General features: G+C 41.3%; 2 protein-coding genes across 2 annotated transcripts in view; both read right to left on the reverse strand.

Annotated features, from left to right (window-relative positions):
- The window catches only part of LOC136620153 (regulator of microtubule dynamics protein 2-like), a gene marked incomplete at its 5' end in the record, with an annotated part of 371,477 nt that overhangs the window by 164,832 nt on the left and 182,854 nt on the right, over window positions 1–23,791 (reverse strand). The gene's annotated exons all lie outside the window — the stretch shown is intronic.
- Window positions 9,081–23,791, reverse strand: part of GALM (galactose mutarotase) — a 32,419-nt gene continuing 17,708 nt past the window's right edge. Inside the window, exons 5-8 of the mRNA XM_066595865.1 lie at window positions 20,757–20,838; window positions 15,383–15,524; window positions 11,344–11,518; window positions 9,081–9,803 (exon numbers count right to left, since the gene is read on the reverse strand). Of these exons, the coding sequence (XP_066451962.1) occupies window positions 9,726–9,803; window positions 11,344–11,518; window positions 15,383–15,524; window positions 20,757–20,838 (477 nt within the window). The 3' untranslated portion in view covers window positions 9,081–9,725. The remainder of the gene's footprint in view (window positions 9,804–11,343; window positions 11,519–15,382; window positions 15,525–20,756; window positions 20,839–23,791) is intronic.

Raw genomic sequence — 23,791 nt, forward strand, 5'->3', positions numbered from 1 at the left:
GCCTTGTTATTAGCAATGCTTTTTAATGCCCATTCAACCTCACCACTCAGGATGTCTGTTTCTAATTCACTCACCACACCGTCAAAACTAATCTTCGTTATTATCCTTCCTACACAGATCTCCCCACCTTCTTGATCTCTTCTGCTTCTGTTAGATCCTTGCCATCTTTGTTTTTGATCATGCACATTTTTGCCTGAAATTTACCTCCTATGTTTCTAATTTTCTGGAAGCGTTTTTCGTTTTTTTGTCCTCCTTATTCTATTGTCTTCTTCCACTTCCATGCATTGCTTGTTTAGAAACAGTTTCTTATCCCTTCTGGCTAACCTCTGTGTCTCAGCAGACAACCATCTTGCCTTCTTCGTTTTCTTTGAGACGTTCTTTGTTGCTGCCTACTGAACAATGTTGAACATTACGCAGTAGAGACTAAAGTAACCTCAGTGTGGACTGAGGAGTAAAGGGACAAGGTACACCCTGAAGTTACTTTAGTCTTCACTTCCAGGACACTCATTAGAGAGTGTCTGGCAGTTTTGGAGGTCTGCAGATCTCCACATATTAGTGGATTTTAGGTTACCTTCACATGCAAAATTCATGTTAGTTTTTCGTATCTTGTCACTTTTCCAAAGCGCTTTACCTTTTCACTTTTTTCTTTAAATTATGCAGTAAATAGGTATGCGTTTTTGTTGCATACTACATATTACGCAGGCAACAAATGCCCATGTGAGGCTAGCACTAAAGCAGTGGAGCAAGACGCCGTGGGTAAGGGGGCACAGTGTGACTTATTAATTACTTAGGGGGTACTGTGTGTTGCACTGTTATATTTTCTGTGACATCGCATGTGAGTCACAATACCATTGTTGATTCTCCCACACACTGACTATGATTAGTCCTATAGTGTATGTGAGGCTGCAGCCACACGGACTATAAAATCTCACGACAAAACATCCCTCATATCAAAGAACCCATTGGAAACCATGGGCTTCCCATACATGCGTTTTGTAGTGATGTTGCATCGCTATAAAATTGTATGATTTTTGTAGCCAGAGTGAAACAGGCCTTATGGTCTGCAGAGTGATAATGGGTTGTAAGAACTCCCATCACACTTTGCTCCTGGGCCCCAATGCGAAATCTGTAACAGGACCCTCTAACTACCTTATGCTGTTTACAATATTGGTGTATGTGATGGAGGGGCTTTGGGCTCGGTAGCAACTGCTATCCCTGCACCCTTATAGCTACACCACTGGGAGGGTAGAAATCCATATGCATTTGAGGAATCCTGGTAAAAGAGCACTTTCCTTCAACCACCTTTTCATCAACCTTTGCAGTGGAATGAGCACATGGAGTGCCTGCACGGCCTCATCCTCCTGCTTGTCCGCATGCTTAATTGTAAAGATAGAGACAGAGTCCTACATTGTGCCCGAGTAGCGAGAGATCTCTATTTTCCCGGATTTCTCTTTTGACTTGTAGAAATGCAGTGCCACCTTTTGTAGATGTCAAGAAGCGTCTCTGTGATCAGAATATTCCATACTCCATGGTAGAGCCTGCCCATCTGTATGTGGTGGATAGAGACAGGTTACTGTTTCTTCGCATTTCCCAGGGATGGTCATGAATGGCTGGAGCAAAGGTGACATTCTCCTTACCGCTGACTTAATGATATGGCATAAATATTAGTTATCACTGACTCTCACTGGCGTTTTAATGTTACATTTATCCTAATGTTCACTTCAAATTCTTTCTTCTCATGCGTTTATGCCTTGTATATAATCACTTTCTTTTTCAGTTGTATTGCCCGGGAAAAGGAAGTTTACTCGCCTGAGGGAGTAAGTCCTTGTAGTCGGCCACCTCATATTTTTTTTTGTGCCGCGTTACAGCTTTGTCCTGTTGATGAAGCTACACCACCTAATGGCATTGTATGTAATTGCACTAGGTTTTGTTCTGAGTTCCTGCCTCATTGGCGTTTCTGTTTTTCCATTTATTAAGGACTTCATTTCAACTGCAGATAGGAAGCCTACACTGCTGGTCACATATAATGATATGCAGTTAGTGATTGGTCGGGGTGGTGTGTTGGAGGTTAGTGAAAAGAGTACGGACCCTGATATGCATATCATTCTCAGCGTCTCCACAAACCATGGGTACAATTGGCGAGGCACTCCTGCCTTACTTCTTTTTCCAGGAACGTCTCGCTGTTGGGCTGCCGCTCAGTGAGGTGGAAATAAATTTTGACTAATGTAGATTCTGAAGACTGATATGCGTTCATGTCTGTTAAGATCAACTGTATTCTTTTTATTATATTATTTACCTTCCACCTCCGACACCTCTAATGATTTTTGCAGATGGCTGCTAAGTTGATTTGCATGGGGAACTTACTGTTTGACCCCTTTAAAGAGAAATTCCCACCACTCCCAGATGTTCATGATTCCTCTCATCCTACCCAACTCTGCCGGCTGTTGACCAATTTAGGATTGTATGATCTGTGGTGCTTAACACATCCCACCGCTAGTGTGTTTTCATGTCACACCATACACTTTCTAGAATTGACCATATGATAGAGAATCCAGGTGTATTCTCATTTGTTGATGCAGTGGAGTATGTACCACAGCAATATTCTAACCATTCCCCTTTGCTATTGACACTTGCCTTCACTAATAACTTACGACCCATACACTGGGAAAATACACCCATTCTGGTTGTCCCTTATTGGAGGTAACAACAAAATTCCAGACCAGTAAACTTTAGTTCTTGACGATAACTCCGACAACCCAAACCCACTTATCAAATGGGACACTTTCAAAGCATATTGGACTGGATGTCTACGATTCACCATATCTTGTATTAAAAAGGAACCCTCCGAGAAAGAAAGCTTTTTCACCAATCATTCTTTGAGCTAGGGAATCAGTCTGGCAAATTGCTGGCTCATTTTGTGAGGGTATATATATATATTGCCATATGTGTTTTTTATGCTTTTATACCTATATGCAAGTTTTATTCAATTCCAAATGAGAGAAAAAACTTATATGTCGCCTTACATCAGATATTTCCAAGGCTTTAGAAGGCTGAGAGAGATGTTCTAGAAGTTCAGCAAAGAAGAACCAGACATGAAGGCCGCATGTACTTGGCCAATTTCCCAGAAGCGCTGGAACAAGATATCAAGATGTTCAAATGTACATAATTTTCACTGTCTTAGGCCTGAAATCCGGACTTCTTAGAATTGAGTGGGTGATTCTTTGTACTGGAGTTAATTGAATACGTGATTTTCTGTACGTAAGCCAGAGGCGCCAGTATCAAGATAATGACTGTTATATGATTTTCACTGTCTCAGTCCGCAAATCCGGACTTCCCATATATGGTTATGAGCCCATCACCCCCTAGTGGTGAGGGGACAAAGGGTATAAGATCTCATGTAATCTGTAATAAAGCACGGCGTCGACGTGGGCACAGCTGAGAGCCATGTCCCGTGTGAGAAACTATACCAGACCTCTGTGTGGTGTCTATTCTTACGGCCGGCAGCGGGGCAAGTGGGGTGGGCCCGATTGGTGTTGCACTTAGAAATTTTACCCTGATAATATGATCAGACAGTCTCAGTTCTTCACTGCTGTTCTTCAAATTAGAGCAGTTGATGGTACACTTCTCATGGATAATAAGGATATCTTGCTATGCTTCAAAAAATTCTATAATACATTATATCAATCTCTCCCTTCCTCTACTCAGGTGGAGATTGACTCTTATTTAGACCTTATTCAATTCCCTTCTCTCTTTCCTACTGTTAAGAACTTTGTTGATGCTCCCATTACTTTGGATGAAGTGTTGGAAGATATGGGGAATCTTGCTAGCAGCAAGTCACCTGGCCCGAGATGGGCTACCATAGAGGTGTACCATAAATATCAAGACATTATTGCACCACTGTTACACCAGCCATTCAGAGCGGCTTATAAAGCAGATAGCTTACCAGCTTCCCTACACAACGACAATATTATAGTTCTTTTGAAACTTGGAAAAAAAAGACCCCTTTAGAGTGAGATTCTTACAGGCACATTTCATTAATAAAGAGTGACTAAGATTTTGACCAAAACATTGGCTACTCGCCTAAATGCTGTCATTACATCCATTGTCCACTTTGACCAATCTGCCTTTGTACCGGGCAGGGCCACAACTGACAATATCTGCAGAGTGCAGGAGCTGGTACAGATGGGGTATGTTCTGTCACAGGACTGGGCCTTGGCCTCTCTGGATGCGGGAGCCAGTGAGTATTAAAACTTCACTGGTTCCCTTTGAGAGCTAATTCCAATTACCACACCGACAGATCACTAAATATCCCTTGATAGGCATAGTTAATTTTCATAGTCTATTGTTTCATATCTACACCCATTTTCTCAATACTACTCTGGCACATACCAGTTTGCTCTCGTTGGCAGGAAAAAATGTTGTCTATTAATGAGAGTTGGGTGGAGATCCTGGAATCACACACTCGTTTCTCCTGCAGCCAATAAAAAGCTAACTCCGTTAGGCCTCCCACACACGGGCGGAAATTCTGTGGCGGGATTCCCCGCAGAATTTCCACCCGCACACGCCTGCATAGGATTGCATTACAATATGCAATCCTATGCAGACGGACGCAATTTGTCTGCACGAAATCACGCACAGAAAACAAATTGCGGCATGCTCTATTTCTGTGCGGGGCCCGCAGAGCCCCACACAGAAATGTCACTCCCCGGCCACCGGCTCCGGTCTGCGCATGTGCCGGCTGCCCGGCAGCCAGCACAAGAAAGATCGGGGGCCGCGGGAGCAGGTAAGTGACGCGCTGGTCTCTGCAGGGGCTCGGGTTGGGTCCCGCTGGGAGAATTCTCGCTGCCGGATCCGACCCGGCCATCTGCAGGCGGCCTTACATATTTATTATTCATCAGGTTTATTTAACACTAGGGATGAGCGAGTATACTCGCTAAGGCACTACTCGCTCGAGTAATGTGCCTTAGCCGAGTATCTCCCCGCTCGTCCCGAAAGATTCGGGTGCCGCCACGGGGCGGGAAGCTGCAGGGGAGAGCAGGGAGGAACGGAGGGGAGATCTCTCTCCCGCCCGCTCTGCGCCGCTTCCCGCCGCAACTCATCTGTCAGCTGCGGCGGCCCCCGAATCTTTATGGACGAGCGGGGAGATACTCGGCTAAGGCACATTACTCGAGCGAGTAGTGCCTTAGCGAGTATACTCGCTCATCTCTATTTAACACCAATGCATCTCCATAAAATGGGAAGAATTCCATCCCCATTATGTCCCAGGTGTCAACTTGCACCAGCTGATTTCTGGCATATGCTTTGGGATTGTCCCGCTTAGATTTTTGGGGATAAGTATTAGACACTATATCAGACATGTTGGGGTTTCTTGTTCCATCAGTCTCCTACGAGAATACAGCCTAGAAAAACTGCAAATGTCACAAAATGTACTCACATTTGGAATGGGGGCCTGCTGTGATTCCAGTATGACTCTTAAATATTGTGAGGGTGTTGTAAATTGGTTGCGAGCTCTGAGGTCTCTGCCAGATATTCAGCTGGCTAACTGCCTAACAGTTACTAATACTTTTCTTCATGCTTTACCGATTTCTAGAGAATATTTTACCTTTTTGTGAGCATTTTGCTGACTGCTTGAGTTTTTGTAATACTGTGACTGTGTATACTTGTCTGTAATCTCTGCATTGTTTTACACTTTGTTCAATAAAGTGAATTTAAAAAAATTCTGCTTATATCTCTTTCTTACACTAGTCCAGTGGCCTCTATCTGTACAGTAGAATGGTATGGCCCATGGAATGGTCTGTCCATAGAAATGGCCACCAGTCACCTGACCCCTAGTGTTTAACTCACATTGAACAGTAGATTACTTAGGAGCAGAACTTAATATTACTGCCTGCAGCGTCATATCTGTCAGTTTTTGTGGAGAAGCAGCTCTTAAATTTTGTATATTTTTCACCATCTCCTCTGTGTGGTGATTTTTCGTTTTCAGTTTACTTTAACAATATGAGATCACTTGGAGACAGTTGTGGTGTTTCTTTATTAAAGAAAAGAGATACAACTTTCTCATGATGTTCTCATGATGATGTTTCTCCACAGACATGGTGTCGCCGCAGGCAGTAATACTGTGTAAATTCTTCTAAGTAATTTAATATTCACCTGTTAAATACCTGACCAATGTAAGTAGAACATCAGGGATTACATGACTGAGCCATTTCTATGGACAGACCATTCTACTGTGCACGGAGGGGCACTTGCATTGGTATAAGGGATGTGAGCAGATTTTTAAATACATGTTTATTAGAAAACTATGGTTCCCTATTCTATAACTAAATAAAACTGTAAAATGCATTAAAGAGCAGACAACCCCACTAAAGGGTTTTTTCCAGGAGAAAACTACTGGTTACCCAACCTCAGGATAGGTAACCAATAGCAGATTGTGGAGGTTTATGAGGATAGGCACACATGTTTTAGTTCAAAAAGGGTTTATTTGAAATTATTTTGTAAAACACTTTACAAATTAACATAAAATCAAATAAAAACATTAAGCATTCCCACCTATGATATTGTATACATAAATAGGAAGAAGAGGAGACCAAAGAAAGCAAAATAACAATATTGCCTACTGTTGGTGCATAGTTAGTTTGTAGTCCGCTCAGGAGAGAAAATTGACCTCCCCGTTAAGCAACCATGTGGGAGCTCGTTTATAAAGCAGTGATACATCTAGCTCACCTAGCTGTTAGTTTCTGTCTGTTTTTGTTCTTTCTCTAACACTTAACAGGAAAGGGAAGGGAGACAGGCAGGGGAGATAGCTGGGCAGATAGCTGTGAGGTCAAAACAAGGTCCGGTTCAAATGACGCTCATGTAGGGCAACGACAGGATACAATGCAGACTTTGCTTAAAGCTGGGCGGTGTCAGGAACACATATTTTGATCAAAACATATGGGCCCATCCACCATGTCCAAAGATCATGTTTACAAACGGGTTCTAACACTAACAGATACCTCTCTTGTGGGACTATGCCTCAAATTGATTCAGGATAGTAGGTAGAGATGAGCGAACGTACTCGTTAAGGACGATTTCGCAATCGAGCATCACTATTTTCAAGTACCTGACTACTCGGGTGAAAAGATTCGGGGGCCCGGGGGTGAGCGGGGGGTTGCAGAGGGGAGTGGGGGAGAGCGAGAGCTCCCCCCTGTTCCCCACTGCTACCCCCCGCTCCACCACGCCGCCCCCCGAATCTTTTCAAACGAGTAGCCAGGTACTCGAAAATAGCAACGCTCGATTGCGAAATCGCCCTTAACAAGTACGTTCGCTCATCTCTAATAGTAAGATACCGGGCTATATGGTCTAATAAAATGACTTGGGAAAGATGGGTTTTTTACCTTTAGCAGACACCTTTCTTTAAATGAACCTTACATTTGTATGTGGTTAGTACCCTGTTTCCCTGAAAATAAGACTTACCACCAATTTTCAGGGAGGCTTGAAATATAAGCTCTACCCCAAAAATAACCCTAGTTACACTACATAAGGAAAAAAAAAATTATAATTATATAAAAAAAAACTAGCAGGGGCTCAGTCCAAGTCCCTCCCACTGCTCTCTAGAGGTTCAGCGCGGTTCCTGCAGTCCCCAGCTGCTCGTACAACATCACTTCCTGGTTACGGGATTCATAAATCCCACCTCCAAGAAGCGATGGCTGTGATTAGTTCTTCAACCGCTGCTCAGCCAATCAATGTAGCGCTGGATAAACCAGTCACAGCCATCGCATTGCTTCATCCACAGCTCCATTGATTAGCTGAGCAGCGCTTGGAGAACCAATCGCAGCCATCGCCTCCTGGAGGTGGGACTTATGAATACCGTAACAAGGAAGTGATGTTGTATGAGCGGTCGAGAACTGCATGATGTATGTCGGAGCTGTGGAGATCAGCAGGAGGGACCTGGATCAAGCCTGCTAGGTAGGTATAACACGACCTCCCCTGAAAATAAGACCTAGTGCCTCTTTTGGGGCAAAAAGTAATATAAGACAGGGTTTTATTTTTGGGGAACCCTGTGTACAAGAGATATGCATTTTTATTCAGATGTTAAATGTGTATGACTGCTGTTGCCACGTGTTTCTGCTTGTACTGTATTGCCGTAACTGTGGTATACATGAACCTATGCATTTATTTATTTGTTGGTTGTGCAGACCTTGTGTATTTGCATTTGAGAAGCAATGGCTGCCTCCACTTGTGTTGTGCACTTCTTTCACCCATCTGACCCATGCCTTTTTAGTTAGAATATATTGCTTAGTATCCTACTTTCCCAGCATTCACTTGAAGGCTCAGGCCTGAAAAGAGAGGAGTCCTCTAAAAGATTTGACACAAATAAAGTTGCCACAGTGCAATCAAAAGCCTGTTGGCTATGCCCCCCACCCAAGTAAAACTGTCATTTATATAATAAAAGGTTATAAAACACCTATAAAAATGTCAAAACTGCCGCAGCTCCTATAGACTAAAGTATTCATGGATCACAGATCAGGCCAAAATGATATAAAAATGGAGCAGTCACCAAGCTGACTCCTATCAGGCTAGACTATGGAGGGATTGAATACTGGCCACAATCCCCCACATGTATATACAGAGCAGCAGTAAAGTCCTGAGCTAAAATGTAACCACTATTCCACCCCCGACATGTTTCACCTGACTCAACCCATCAGGTGAAAAAAAAGGTGGAGGGTTATAGTGAAAACCGCGCCACAATGACAGCCCTTAAAATGGCATATAGCCAAGACAACTGATCCAACCTCTAATGGAATCCTATACATTCGTTTCATCAAATAAGGAGACATTATCCATGCTTGCCATTAATGGACGGCACAATCCATGAATTGTAATCATTTCTTCATGACTGCTGCAAGTACCGTGTTGTGCAGCATGGTGCAATGTAAACCTTCCAAACAGCTGATTAGCAGGGGTGCTGAGAGTTGGACCCCATTGATCTAATATTGATGACCTATCCCAAGGAGAGCCTACCAATTTTAAAAACCTGAGCAATTTTTAAAATACAAAAGGTCCCCAACAGATTTATGAGGAACATGGTTCCAGACAGGTTAATAGAATAAATTCAGTTTTATTTTTCCTTTTCAGGTTCACCCACATAATAAACCATTATACAGTCTCATCCCTTTTGTTTTTTCCTTATATGTTCTTGCAGTCTTCTCTTCTTCCCTCACTGGTTACTCTCATTTATGGTTCTCTAGTCTTCCCCTACTCGTTACTCTCATTTATGGTTCTCCAATGTTTATACTGATTTATCCGATTAGGAGTTGCAGTAATTGAAGAAGTGAAAATTAGCACTTTACTTTTATTTTACCTTGTATGTCTATTACAAATTACATCTGATAATGTAACTCCTGATCAGTTCAATCTACTTGCCGTTGGACTTTAAAATACAAAAATGTAAAAAGACACACCTGCATCCTTTATTGCACCATATAAAATTGTAGTGATTTATTAATCCATCAGCAGTGTAGAGAGAAATCTACTAATTAGATGCTTCTTTATCATCATGTTAATGCAGGTGTCCCCAAGGCTGTCCAGGAAAGCAACAGTCCAGGTAGATGAATAAAAAAAATAATCAATATTTGCAATCATTTTAGTATGGAGAAGTTTATATGTGGATGTTAAGTATAAGATCCTGATAGTGGACCCAGGAGGACAGGTCAGCATCATTATTCAGTTGTTACAGAGCGCTTTCATTGCACAGAGAAATTGAACCAAGTCGTCTGGTCATAATCATCTCCTGGATACAGAAAAGAGGTTGGGAACTGGGGCTGTAATAAAAAAAAAAAAAAAACATGATGTATTTATAGTGTACCGTATGCAATCACAACTCTTACTGTTACTATTTTTTGCTTAATTTGTGAACCAACAGCATGGGACATCAGTTATCACACCAGTCCAAATCTCACCAAATAGGGGTCTGCCTTAGACCACCGGAAATACTGTCCTGCCAATAACCCCTGCACTATCCTAGACCAAGATGGATCATGTGATTAATCTTCTCTCTACCCTAGACCACAATGAATGCAGACATTAAAGGAGTTGTCCGGTTACAGGACAGCATTCTTCCTATAACACCAACTGTGCTAAAATAAGTGCAGTCCAGTGCTGTAGCCTTGCTGTCCTCCTGATGTTAGTTGTTGAAGATGATGTCACTGTATGTCATGTGACGACTGCAGCGAATCATAGGCTGCAGCGTCACTGACCGTTCTCCTGGCATTAGTGCTCACATCCTGGGTGCCATGATGCCAGGAGTTCAGAATGGTGACACTGCAGCCTCTGAGTGGCTGCAGCGGTTATGTGATATTTTCAACATTAATTACCAGTAGTATGGTGGGACTAAAGTTCTGGATTGCAGAGGACAGGGAAGTACAGCTGATTTTCTTATTGTAGCACAGGTGGTGGTATAGGGGGAACCCTCTTTAACCCCCTTCACTGTCCTAGACCACCAGGGATGGTGCCATTCACCTTCCTCTGCCCTAGACTAATGATGATATGGACATTTAATTCCTCCACTACCCTAGATCAATGGGGTTGCAGACAGTTAGCCCTTCTCTGCTCTAGAGCCCAGAAATGTCAACATAACTCAACTAAATACCCTAGCTATCATGGCTAATTATTTGTCAATATATGTATAAATATTTATGTGCTGCAGTTTTGGATTGCCTAGCTTAGAGGGAACAGTGCCCAGGTCCCTAACTGCAATGCACACTAGCTACAAAGGCTTAGGGGGGACTTTAGTAAGACCGCAGCCCAGTAATCTTGAGCATCCCAACAATCAGGCAATTATCACATATCTTGTGGATACATTATAGAGGTTTCTGGTGGAAAAACCCCTTAAAAGAGTTTCCATAACTAGGTCATTAATCTCAGATCAGTGGGGAGCCGACACCTAACAACCCTGCCATTAGTTGTTTGAAGAGGCCGTGGTGTTATGATCAGCATTGAAGCCTCTTCACAGTATACTAGAACAGCGCTGTATTTTGTAGAGGCGCTTCTTGAAATTAGTGCTCAATCTCATTCACTCGAATGGGACTGTGCTGCATGTAGGACATGTGACAGATGGACATGACAGTGCTGGCCCGAATGTTAGCGCCTCTTCACTTAGCTGGTCAGCAGGGGTGCCAGCAATCCACCCCCTCACTGATCTGATATTGATTACCTGTCCTGAGTAAAGGTCATCAATATTTTAGCCCCCACAAAACCCCTTTTGACTATTTTGCCAAATGGAGTATATTACCACATTTATTTCAGTTGTAAAGGTAGGTGATCTATTAGGCAACAGTATTAATCAGTATGAAATAAACTAACCTTGTTTACTGCATCCGGCCATGCTTGAGACTCAAGGCAAAATGCAGAATGTTTAGGATATACAGCACCACCTTTCCCCTTAAGAGATCCATCCAGGAAATTTGCAGTATAGAACTGCACTCCAGGTTGAGTTGTACGGACAGTAAGCACTCTGCCACTCGGCTGGTGATATACCCTATAATAGGTACAGTATGCAAAATAAAAAAATATAATGTTGAACACATTTGTCTAACACTTCAACTCTTGCTAAAAGGTATCAACCCGGATAGTGGGGTTATCACAAAATAATGTTTCCAAAAGTTATCAACTCTCATTCTCCCTTACCTTGAGACAGTAGGGTTTGTCACTGGGGCTGCCTGTACAGCATGAGACCAGTGATTAGCTGCAGCAGGCACGTCACCTCTGAAGTTTGGGGCAGATTTACTAAACTTACAGAGTAGACAGTCTGCAGTTGCACAGAATTAATCACAGTGGCTCATGCTGTGTGATAAATATTTGCCACATCTTTAGACATTTCTCTTTGACTTTACTGCACCTATTGCGTGGCCTAATTTATGCCAATATGTTGCTCTGCACTTTTGGCACATTTTGCGCTACTTTTTTCTCTGCCAAGCCATACCCCGTTGTTAAGTGATTCACAGAAAATGTCTAACACACAGAATAAATGTGATGCATGGCAGATAAGCCAATTTTCTGGCACGTTGATCTCCACAGTTGGGTGTTGACTAAAGCCTTGATCTGCTCCTCAAGACAATCTGGCTCTCAACTTTACATAACAGAGAAAAACAGATTCCCTATAATTTTCCTGATCCTTTTCATCTCTATAGCACTGTCAAATCACAATGGCAAATGTTTAACCTTGTAAATTTCATAAGAGATTTGGATGGTTGGTGATGGTGAATAAAAGGTTCCGAAGAATAACAGATTTGTTTGTCAAGAGGCACTCTGTTTTTTTGCCTCAAAGGGCACAAGCTAGCTGTCAGATTTTCAATACCATAGCTCATAACTTGTAAACACGGTGAAGGCCAATTACAGCACTGAGGACAATTACATTGTGGTTGAGAACATATGTGCACAAAAATGTGGTTGCATCAGTAATCTATCATTTGTGTTCTTAACATACGATTCTTCTAACTTTTACCATTAAAATGGACCCATCAACAGTTCTTTGTTTTGGACCGGAATATGCTAGATTTGTATTTCTGATGCAGTTTAAAAGTGCTGCCTCTCCTCCACATAACTTGAACCCCTTAAGGAGGAAACCATTTTTTCTTTTTTTAATTCTTTATCCCCTTTCCAAAAAGTCTTATTTTTCCGTTGATGCAGCTGTATGAGGGCTTGTTTTTTGCGGGACGAGTTGTATTTTTCAATGGTACTATTTAATGTACCATATAATGTACTGAAAAACTTTTACAATTTTCTAAGTGGAGTGAAATGAAAAAAAACAACAACATACCTTTGGTGGTGGTGGTGGTGGGGAGGTGTCTTGTTTTTACAGCATAAATAACAAAACTTTATTCTGTGGGTCAGTACAATTATGACTGTACCAAATGTATTTAGTTTTGGTTTCATTGGCAATACTACCTATGAGTAATAAAATATCTTTTTTTTTTTTGGTGGGACATCCTGTAGTTTCTATTGGCAATATTTTCGAGCACATACGACTTTCTGAGCACTTTTTATTACATTTTTTTCTTGGAAATGGGGTGACCAAAAAGAAAAACAAAACACAATTCTGGCATTGTGCTTTTTTTCTGTTGATGCTCACCATGCAAAATACTGAATTACTTTGATAGATTGGACTTTTACGGACGTGGCAATACCAGATATATTTTCCAACATTGCTATATTTTTGCCAGCATTGTGTTAAGACCTGCTGCAGGCATGCCTTAACCCCTTGAGTGGCACACCCGGAAATTTTACGGGACAAGCTGCACTGCCCATAGTGATATAGCCCAGAAGATTTTCAGGCTATGTTTCACTATGGGACTATGCAGAACACAATGCCATAAGCTGTGGTATTGTGTTCTGCCTGCACAGTCCCTCAGAGAACCAGTGCAGGTCTTTAAAGAAAAAAAAGTAGGAAGATATAACCGATCTGCTGGCAACTTCCCGCTTTTTTTTTTTAACTTCTGCACTGTTTACAGGTTGCCACGGAGACCTTTTCAGAAGCCGACTGATGGTTCCCGTGACAGGGAGAGCTGGTGATCGGCTGTCAGAGGATACCTGAGTAGCAGCTCTTACAGCGGAGAAAACTTCTGCACGCAACAACTTTTATTTTTCCATCAACGTAGTTGTGCGAGGGCTCATATTTTGCGGGATGTCCTGTAGTTTCCGTTAGTACCAATTCGGAATACATACGACTTTTTGATTGCTTTTTATTGCATTTTTTCTGGAAGACAGGTTGACTGAAAAAGTGCATTTCTGGCGTTCTTTATTGATTTGCGCTACTTTGATAGATCGCACTTTTACAGACATGGCGTTACCAAATATGTATTTCTCTTCTATAATTTAGATTTATTTTAATTATAGATATGGCAAAAGGGGGGGAGATTTACTTTTACTACTTTTAGTTTACTTTAGTAACTCTTACTACTTTTTTTCTTTTATAATTAATGAAAAACTTTATTGATCTTATGTTTACTTTTTTTAAGCCCCCCTGGGGTCCACAATTAGCAGTGTTTTGATCGCTCCTGCACGACATGAAAAAAAAATAATATTTAAACGTGGCAAAAATAGCTCATTTAGCCAATCTCACCATACAAAAAGCAGAATAGAAAGTGATCAAAATGCTGCACGGATCAACAAATAGTACTAATAAAAAGTACAACTCATCCCACAAAATAAAAACCCTTACACAGCTCCGTAATAAAAAAAATTAAAATCCTTGGGGTCTTTGAATGCAGCGATTAAAGAAAAAAAAAAGATGTTTCTTTTAAATGGTGAAAAAGTACCGAAAAAGGAAAAAAAATATTACAATTTGGTATTGGCATAATCGTACCAGCCTGTAGAATTACTTTAATGTATTATTTATACTGCTCAGAGAATGCAGTGAAAATAAAAATAAAAAACATGCCAGAATTACAGATTTTGTTAATCTTGCCCTAGAAAAAAATGGAATAAAAAGCGATCAAAATTTTACATGTTCCTAAAAATTAGATAAATGAAGACTAGAGTTCATCCCGCAGAAAACAAGGCCTTCTAGAGCTCTGGCCAAGGAAAAAAAATTAATACGGCTCTTGGAATGTGGCGACACAAAAGGAAACCTTTAAGGAAAAAAAATGTTTTAAATGTACAAAAATGGCAAAACATTTAAAAAAAACTGTTAAAACTTGGTATCGCCGGAATCGTGCTGACTCAGAGAATAATGTTATCATGTTATTTATTCTGCACGCTGAATGCCGTAAAAATGGAATCCAAAAAACAAAATGGCAGAATTTTTTTTTGTTTTCTCAATCTCCCTACAAATTTTTTTACAAAAGTTATGCAATACATTATATATACCCCAAAATGATGTCAAGCCCTTATATGGTTGTGTCAATGGAAAAGTAAAAAACTTATGGCTCTTTGAACACGACTGGAGAATTAGTTGAAATTAAAGGATTGGGCCATTTAAAAAACCTGCACTGGTAGGTCTGACAGGGTGGTAAGAAAGCCGCCACTCAAGGGGTTAAAAGGCAATACTACATGGCAATTAGATGTCCCCTAGCTGCCATGATACCCAAATGGCACCCTGCAAGTTCATCACATGGTATTTTTTCGAGATCTTTAAAGTCCTCTGTCAAAATTGACAGTGGAATTTAAAGGGTTAAGAGCCATGTCTGCTATGAACTCTAATTGCAGTTGTTGCAGCCGTTGTCAGCTGTCAAACACAGCCGATATAGACAGTGTATGGAGCGGTCCTGGCTTCTGCCATATTAGCCCCACACACCTAGGACATACAAATACATCTCGGGGTGTTAAAAGTTTAAACATTTATTGAAAGTGGAAAAGATTAGTAAATAGGGCTGTACCGAAAATGAGAAATGCTTGTTCTTACTTTGCACAGGAATGTTGCTTGTCAGTTATATTCAAACAAAAGTTGTGGTCAAAGCCATTTCCTTTCACTTTGGCTATTTGACTCCCAAGGTCAACAGGCTTTCGTAAGTCAAAGCAGGTTCCTTGAACTGGCAACACCTCTCCTGTAGGAATCATTAGACACAATGGGAACCCTTAAGTACATAGTATGCCAGAAAGCTAATTCCAAGCATTTGGTTATAAAAGTCAGGCTCAGTTCCCATCTGCATTGGGGCTTCAGTCATATTTCTGTTTTTCTGCTCCATTTTTGTAACAGAGAAACTGAATTACAAAACAATAAGAGGATCATTTTTTCTCCAATTGATTTCAATGAGGTTTTTTAATGGAACGAATAACGCAGCTGTGGAAATAAAGAGATCCGCTTTTTTTCCTGATTAATTCCACTTTAATTTCATTTCTCTGCTATAAAAACGAAATAGAGAAATGGAATTGTGACTAAAGCCCTAAGGCAGATGTGAAGCGATCCTCCGAGATCTAAATAAGAATAGTATACCCAGTAAAGAATGATAGGCCAAGACAGAAGATAAAACAGGGTGTGGAGAACCCCTGATACCCAACCTGTAATACAGTACAGAATTCGCATTAGCAGGATTTTGGTAGTTTGGTTGCTTCACAGCAAGGCAGGGTGGGGGATGGATTTGGAAAAGAAACTAATGACAAAAGTAAACTTACCCCATACAAAAAATGTAAAAAAAAAAAAAAAGTTACATCAGATACCACAAAGGCAATGATAATATACTCTGCAACACACAACACAGTGCAAGAACCCCTAGAGAGATTTAAAAAGTTGCAAATGTTTGTGCAAGTGTAAATTTCTCCACCGCCCTCATAGCTTTTGTAAAAAGTGGGTGAAGTATAGCAGAAGGGGGTAGAGCCATCCATGGCCTGTCAAATTCACTAAAAATGTACGACAGAGGCTGGCATGAATGTTAGCGGAAATCTACGACCTGGCGTAGATTTCTCGAGAAGATGCGATAAATGTGTTAAGAGGCTAGCGTATAAAACTCTGGTCTTACATCAAGGTGCCCCGTAGTTGAAAATCTTGGCAGTAGACAATGAAAGAAAGTTACTCTATATCATAGGAAAAGGACATGCAAACAGAACTGAACAAAAGGGGAAAAGAAAAGAAATTAAAAAAGGTTGTAACAAGGCAAACTAATGACTAAAACTTGAGGCCGTTCACTATACAAAGATTAGTATAACATCCAGAACATCAAACCTGTTACGTAAAGAATGGAGGAAGGAATGTAATACCCAGTTTCTCTCAAAATAAGACAGGGTCTTATATTAATTTTTGCTCCAAAAGTTTTACTTTTTTACATGTATAGCTGCCTGAACACTATTTAAATTGATTTTTTAATGAACTTTAACTAAGGCTTATTTTTGGAGTAAGGCTTATATTTCAAGCATCCTCAAAAATCCTGAAAAATCATGCTAGGTCTTAATTTGAGGGAAACAGAGTATGCTTCAATCTAGGCCAAGAACATTGCCAAAAAACAGAGGCCTAAGGTGCAACGTACAAGCGATCTATACATCAAGAGTGAGTTCACAACATCTGTTTCACTACTTGGCTCTAACATAACAAGAGCCCGCCACCTGGGAAGGTGTAGACAACCAACAGGGTCACAAATGAAAAAGTAGGTAACAAAGTACAAGATTTCTGTTTAGATAAAAAAAGTGTATAAAATAAATATGGTCACATATTGGTAGCTTGATTGTCACACATCTGAATAATCACATTGCTGAGCAGGAAGAAACCACCTTCATTATCTAGTACCAGTTTCCTGTGAAGGCTGAGTTAGCTGGCTGTAATTGCACATGTCAGAGTTGCAGTCTTGTTTCATTGTGGTTAATATAGCAGACAAGCTGTAACATCCCTTATAGGCGTCTAGAAGGTCAGGCCATGTACTGTAATGTACTCTACAGCAGTACTACAACTTAACTGCCTATTAAAGTCTTTAAAACTGGTGGATTATTAGGGCACTAACAGTGTAAAGAAAGTTCCTCTATGTCAATGGATACACTTTGCAAACATTGTCTTAAAGGGGATGTAGCGTGCACACTTAAACACACACACACACACACACACACACAATTTATTGTGGTAGTGCACTACACAGGATGGCCTGCAGAGGGCTGCAGACAGCCATTCTAAGACATGCAGAGAGGCGGTGAGTAGGCACATCAGGAACTGGGAGCCCAATCTGTGCTTGTCAGTTCTGGGACCGTCATGCGTCTGATAGAAGAAGGCACCCTCTAGACACCCCGGGCGGGGTGGTGACGGTGACCCTGAGGGGTTGTTAACCCTTACTTATGGACTTTTGTGTTGTATGTGGTATACATGGACTGTTTTGCTGTGCCGTGCAAATAAAAACTAGCAGGCAACAGATTTGAAAGAATCTCGTCTCTGGAACATCTATCTACATGGGTGGTGCCCATTTCCAGTCCACGAGGTCGTCGATTTGCAGACGAGAAACCCACTAATAGTGTGTGTGGCTTTTTTTTTTTTTTTTTTTTAATTCAGACACAAGCACTTTTTTCTAATCTGTTTTTATTTCTTGATTGTAGCATTTAAGGATATGCTCTACAGCAACCACATGGGAGCCTAGAACTTCTATGGGAGTTTCCTAGGCATGTTCTATGACCTGTGGAGAGGGCATTGTGCATGGAGGGAGGAGGTGAACTGTGGCCAACACTTATTGTGAATGGTGAATCAAGTGTTATCTATATATGTGTAATGCCCTATTTACACAGGATGAGCTAATTGTTATTTTTCTTATATTCACCTCCCCAAAAATGAAATAAAATGCAATCCAAAAGTCACATGTACCTCAAAGTGGTACCAATAAAAACTCTCTCACAGCTCCATTGCCCTAAAAATAAAAATGCTATCGATCACAGACTGCGAGAATGCAGATTCAATTGTTTTTCTTTAAAAATGATTTATTTTTTCGTGCAAAAGTAGTAAAAAATAAAAAAGTCTATATAAGCTTGGTATCGGTAGTAATTGTGCTGATCCAGGTAAAAAAGTTGTCATGCTATTTTTACTGAATAGTGAAGACTGTAGAAAGCAAACCCTAAAACAAAGGTGGAATTTTTGGACGTATTTTCCATCTCCACCTAAAAATTTTTTTTTTAAAAGTTGTACATCATATGTACCCCAGAGCGGTGTAAAAATAAAAGAAGCCCACATACTCATATGTCAACAAGTCATGGCTCTTTCAATGTGACAATGAAAATAGCTTGGTCCTTAAACCAAAAAAATAGGCTTGTCACTAAGGGGGTTAAAAAAAAATGGTTTCTAAGAAGGACCCGATCTGCAAGAAAAGTGATATAAGGCTCAATTGCCATCAATGCTTGAAGATCTCCAATCCTGTTTGCCATTCTTATGGATAGGAGAAAGGTAACCTTGGCTGAAAGAAAGCTTAGCCCCCCCCACACCCCCTTCTCCTAGCTCGGGATGCGGGCAGCAGCAGAGTAAGGGGTTATAATGAGCTCCATTCCCTCCAAAAATACAACAATTATATAAAAGCCCAGGGAACATCTCTCTCAATAGGGAGCAATAGAGATCCTGTCTCCTCCCCTCCACAAAGGTCCTGAAGATTCTGGAGCCATATAACAGGATAGCAGCACAGGAATCAGCAGGAGGGCAGCAATGACCTGCGAAGAGAGAAAAAGCAGAAGCCTGTACAGACTATTGTGGTACTGCAGGGCCGCAGTGACAGTGTACTGGGACTCTCACAGTTCAGTGCAACGATTTGCAGGTACCAGAGTATCAATCAGAAAAAGCAGCTACTACAGGAATGACTGAGGATAGCTGGAGACAAATAAACCTTAGAATGGGAGGGATGTCATGAAAAGATCTCAGGAGCAGTTATTGCACATTGACTAGAGGCATTACACAACCGGTCAGGAACCAGGAAGGACACCTAATATGTAAAACCAGCCTAATTAAAAGAAGAATAGTATTCTTATTGGTTGACTGGATAGCACGCCGCGGTTATTTTTCCAAAATAGTATGTAGTTCAAGTGATAGTATTTGCCATAAGTGGTTAATGTTAAGTGGGATTGTTCTGAGTAAGAAAAACCCAAGTAATCCTGCCGATATAATACCGTTTAATGGGTAAAAAAATACTTGATGTTATAGCAAGCTTACAGGATATCAACTCTTCGTCAGTCCTGTCTCCTGTGGCACACAATTATAACATACTGATGCAGAGGAGAGGGGGGGGGGGGACACCCCTTTTGATCTGAGATGGAATTACTTGTGGCAAAACATTTTTGTGGTCAGGAACATAGCATAGAGCAGATGAGAGTTATTATACTGAAGGGCAACTTCAAGTCACAGCAACACAGAAGAATTTGGGAGTATGAGTTTATGGCCATGTTTGACACCTTCAAGAGTGGAATGAACCTCAGCCTGGGATACTTGCATAAGTGGGGAATATGAAAGGTCTGAAAGATGTCAAGATAGGTGTCCTTTTCCCAATCATTTTTTGTTTTTTTCATAAAAATTCAGAAATTTATTGTAAGAATGTTTCCCTCCAATAGGTGGTGCTGCTGAGGTAGTATTTCCATTTTTTTATGCGCATTAGAGATGAGACATCATAAAACTGTCATATTCCTCAGCTCAGTGGACTGATTTAGTATTTATCTCTCTACTCAGACTGTCTTGTGTGTTTTTTAAAGTCTCAAATTTCTGTGTGTGAACATTTGTTTAGATCAAGTGGGGTGCCCCCATCCCCTCTGCATCTGTATGTCATAATTGTGTGCCACCCAGACTGGTTTCATTCATTAGCCTGACAAAGGGTCGATATCCCAAAAGCTGGCAGTAACATCATGTATTTTTGTTAGCCATTAAAACGGTATCCTATCTACAAGAGTACTTGGTTTCTCTTACTGAGAACAATAACCCTTACTCTACTGGCTAACATGGTACCAAACCCTTTTTTTCATATTGCTAATGCTAGAAATAGCCTAAATATTTATCTCCTGAATGGTTTCTGAAGCAATATAACTTTGCTTTTCAGTTATCGGTCTCAAAATAAAAGTTCAAAATGTGTTACTCCGTTGTCAGCATTGTATTCTGTATCCAGTGTTGCAACCCTCCACCTGGACAGCCCCATGCATACAGCCTGCTGCAGTCCACTTATCTACTTAGTGACACAGAGTCAGTGAGTGACTGGTGATAGGCGGTCCCCGGTACTTCAGGCTATGGGCACTTGCCCGAACCACTCATATTGTCATCACAGCTTAGACGAAGCTTCATTATAACTATAATTTTATTATCTTGCCCTGTACAGTACTTTAGTTTTGACCAGGAGTTGCTGTCTTACCTGTTGGTATCATGGTGTCCTCTATGGGAAGATAATGCTCAGCATCAATAGAAATCTCATGGTCATATATGTTTTCCGAACCCTTAAAAAAAAATTTAAAAAAATTACCAAAAAGTTTGAATAGTTAAAGAAAAGACTGAACTACTCAACACACAGAAAAGCTCAGTAAGTGCAAATACAGAACCCTCATTACCCCGACACAGCTGATACACAGTAAAAAGGCTTATGCATCAGAATAAGGCCCCTCAGTGACCGCTGTAAAACGCATTTTGGTGCTCTAAAAAGTGTTAATGGGATTTTAACATTAAACACATTTCTTCTCTATTAGAGATGAGCGAACGTACTCGGATAAGCACTACTCGTCCGAGTAATGTGCTTTATCCGAGTATCTCTCCGCTCGTCCTGAAAGATTCGGGGCGCTCCGCTGCTGACAGGTGAGTCGCAGCGGGGAGCAGGGGAGAGCGGGCGGTAGAGAAGGAGAGAAAGATCTCCCCTCCGTTCCTCCCTGCTCTCCCCTGCAGCTCCCCGCTCCGCAGCGTGTCCCGAATCTTTCAGGAAGAGCAGAGAGGTACTCGGATAAAGCACATTACTCGGACGAGTAGTGCTTATCCGAGTATGTTCGCTCATCTCTATTCTCTATCCATTTGCGGACTGTAAACCTTGCCGTGAAAAAAGTGTATTCTTATTACCAATCAAAATGCAGGCGGTTTTCATAGCACCATAGGATCACATTAACAACATATTCATAGGTCTATGGGATCTATATTATGTAATATATATATATATATATATATATATATATATATATACACACACACACAATTTTTTTCATAATTATTACTGTACTATATGTAAGACACATGTATAAAGCCTAGTTCAATATGTAGTTGGTCTCAAGTGACTAGGCCAGTGCTGTTCCGCAAATGGAGTTGCATCTGTAGAAACATTTTTTCCACCTCAGACTAAATTATGTCACAAGATCACCAAATATGATAGAAAGTGCCTTTTTCTTTCTGACATCTAACAGATATCAGAGCCACCTTGCAGGTACATTGCCATAATGTCTGGTGTCTTGTACAATCTGGATAGCATTTTTTAGGTATTCTCTTGTATAAGCACTGTGACAATGCAGTTAGCAGATTGACCAGCAGAGGGCTCTAAAGTGTTCATTCTGCTAAACTGATGAGATAGAACACCTGTGTAGGTGTGGCAAGAAGGAAAGAAAAAGCTTGATTCCTGCCACACTCACAGCTCCTGACTCCCCTCGGGGCTGGAGGGCACTGCCCTCTCTAGGATGAGGGCAGGTTAGATCTCAACAGGGAAAGACGCCCCCGAGATCACTCCCTGAATGGAATGGTATGAACTTTTATATGTTGCTGTGATACATTGAGGCATTGGGCCTGATAGTTAGGATTAAAGATCCTGTGTTAGCAGCCAGACAGCCAGGTATTATTTTGGCATTTGCACTGTGATGCCTGTTGGTACTGGTGTATTATGTCGCCACCGGAAGTAAGGGGTAGCGACATAATACAGCTGTCAAAAAAGTTTTTCACGCCCCCAGCTTCTGATTGGCTGGGGGTGTGCTTAATGCCCCAAGTGCCATTCCGACCCTGTAGGGGGCAGCGTGGATGCAGAGAGTCGCGGCGCCGGAGCACAGCGGGCAGTGCAGTGCAGTTCTGGGGCTGGGAGCGGTGGCACTGGCAGAGGCACAGGCGCATGAGGACAGCCCCAAGGCATGGAGCGCCGGCAGTGCGGTGAGGCTGGGAGCAGTGTTCAGTTCAATCCCTGACGCTAGGAGAACAATGCGAACAGTGTGAGCGGCGGTGGCATCGGCAACTCAGGCACAGTGACAGCACTGTTTAATAGTGAGTAATTAGCACAGGACATTAGCAGGGCCGAACAGAGCAGACAGCTGCAACAGCGGCTGCAACAAACTGCCGCCACGGACCACTAAGGGGGCGCAGGGAGCACTGCTGCGTGCCTATTGCTTTAGTGCCTGATCTGTAGGGTTAGGGTGAGGGTTTCTTTTCCTATTAGGCTTACAGAAGTAATCCTAATAGGAAAACTAACCCTCCAGACCAGGCACTAAAGCAATACACACGGTGCTAGGACCTTCCATTCTTCACCCTATTGGGAGCTAGGGGTATGACAGGAGCATTGCTACATGCAAGCCCTGTCAAACCCCTACCATCTGGTGGCGTCAAGATACACCAGTACCATGCCTGTTATAACAGTGAATACTGCTGAACTGCTGCAATTAAAGGCTGGTGAACCCACTTTTCCTACTAACACTATGGTATAGAAGTGAATTCCTGATGTGTTGCCACCTGTCTTATGAAGGAAAGATGGAGGTCCACAAGTGAATAACCCCCAAGTTACCACTGCACACTGCTAGAGATTTGATCTGGGCCTTTTATGAGAATTAGTATTTCCTTAGGGAAAAAGGACCTACCTAGATCTTTTTTCCCATAATCTAAAGATGTTAATGTGTAGTGATAGGGAGTAATAGTAGTTTGTCGCTTCGTGAAATATGTTTATTCAGGTACGTGTTACGTCCTAATATTTCTTCAAACAAAGACAATGAATATGTAAGTGATGGAGACTTACATATGTCAGTTAAAGTAGCACATATGTAGGATAATAAGGGGCATGACTGATGGGGATATTAAGCTTTTGGAAGTTAGTTGAGAGTGGAAGAAAGGAGTCTTGTTCGTGAAAAATGGAGGCTGTTGCAGGTCTAATACACTGGGTATACTGTTTAATAAATCCACCAAAAATATCTCTGATCTGCATTAGAGGGGAAGGGTATTCTATATAGTCTTAGTTTACTCAAAACCAGTTCCAAGTAGCGAGAGTGGCTCATTAGTATATATAATTGGTACGGATTGATATTAATTGAAAATATTGTTTACGTGATAACTAGTAGATCAACACTGCAGCTTATGGAAGCATAATTTTCAAAGGACATAAATAAAAAAACAACAACATCTAAGCATTGATGTATTAGCATTATTTATATGCTATGTATCATGGTG

Source organism: Eleutherodactylus coqui, chromosome 3, assembly GCF_035609145.1.
Source record: "Eleutherodactylus coqui strain aEleCoq1 chromosome 3, aEleCoq1.hap1, whole genome shotgun sequence".
In the NCBI taxonomy this organism is placed as follows: Eukaryota; Metazoa; Chordata; class Amphibia; order Anura; family Eleutherodactylidae; genus Eleutherodactylus; species Eleutherodactylus coqui.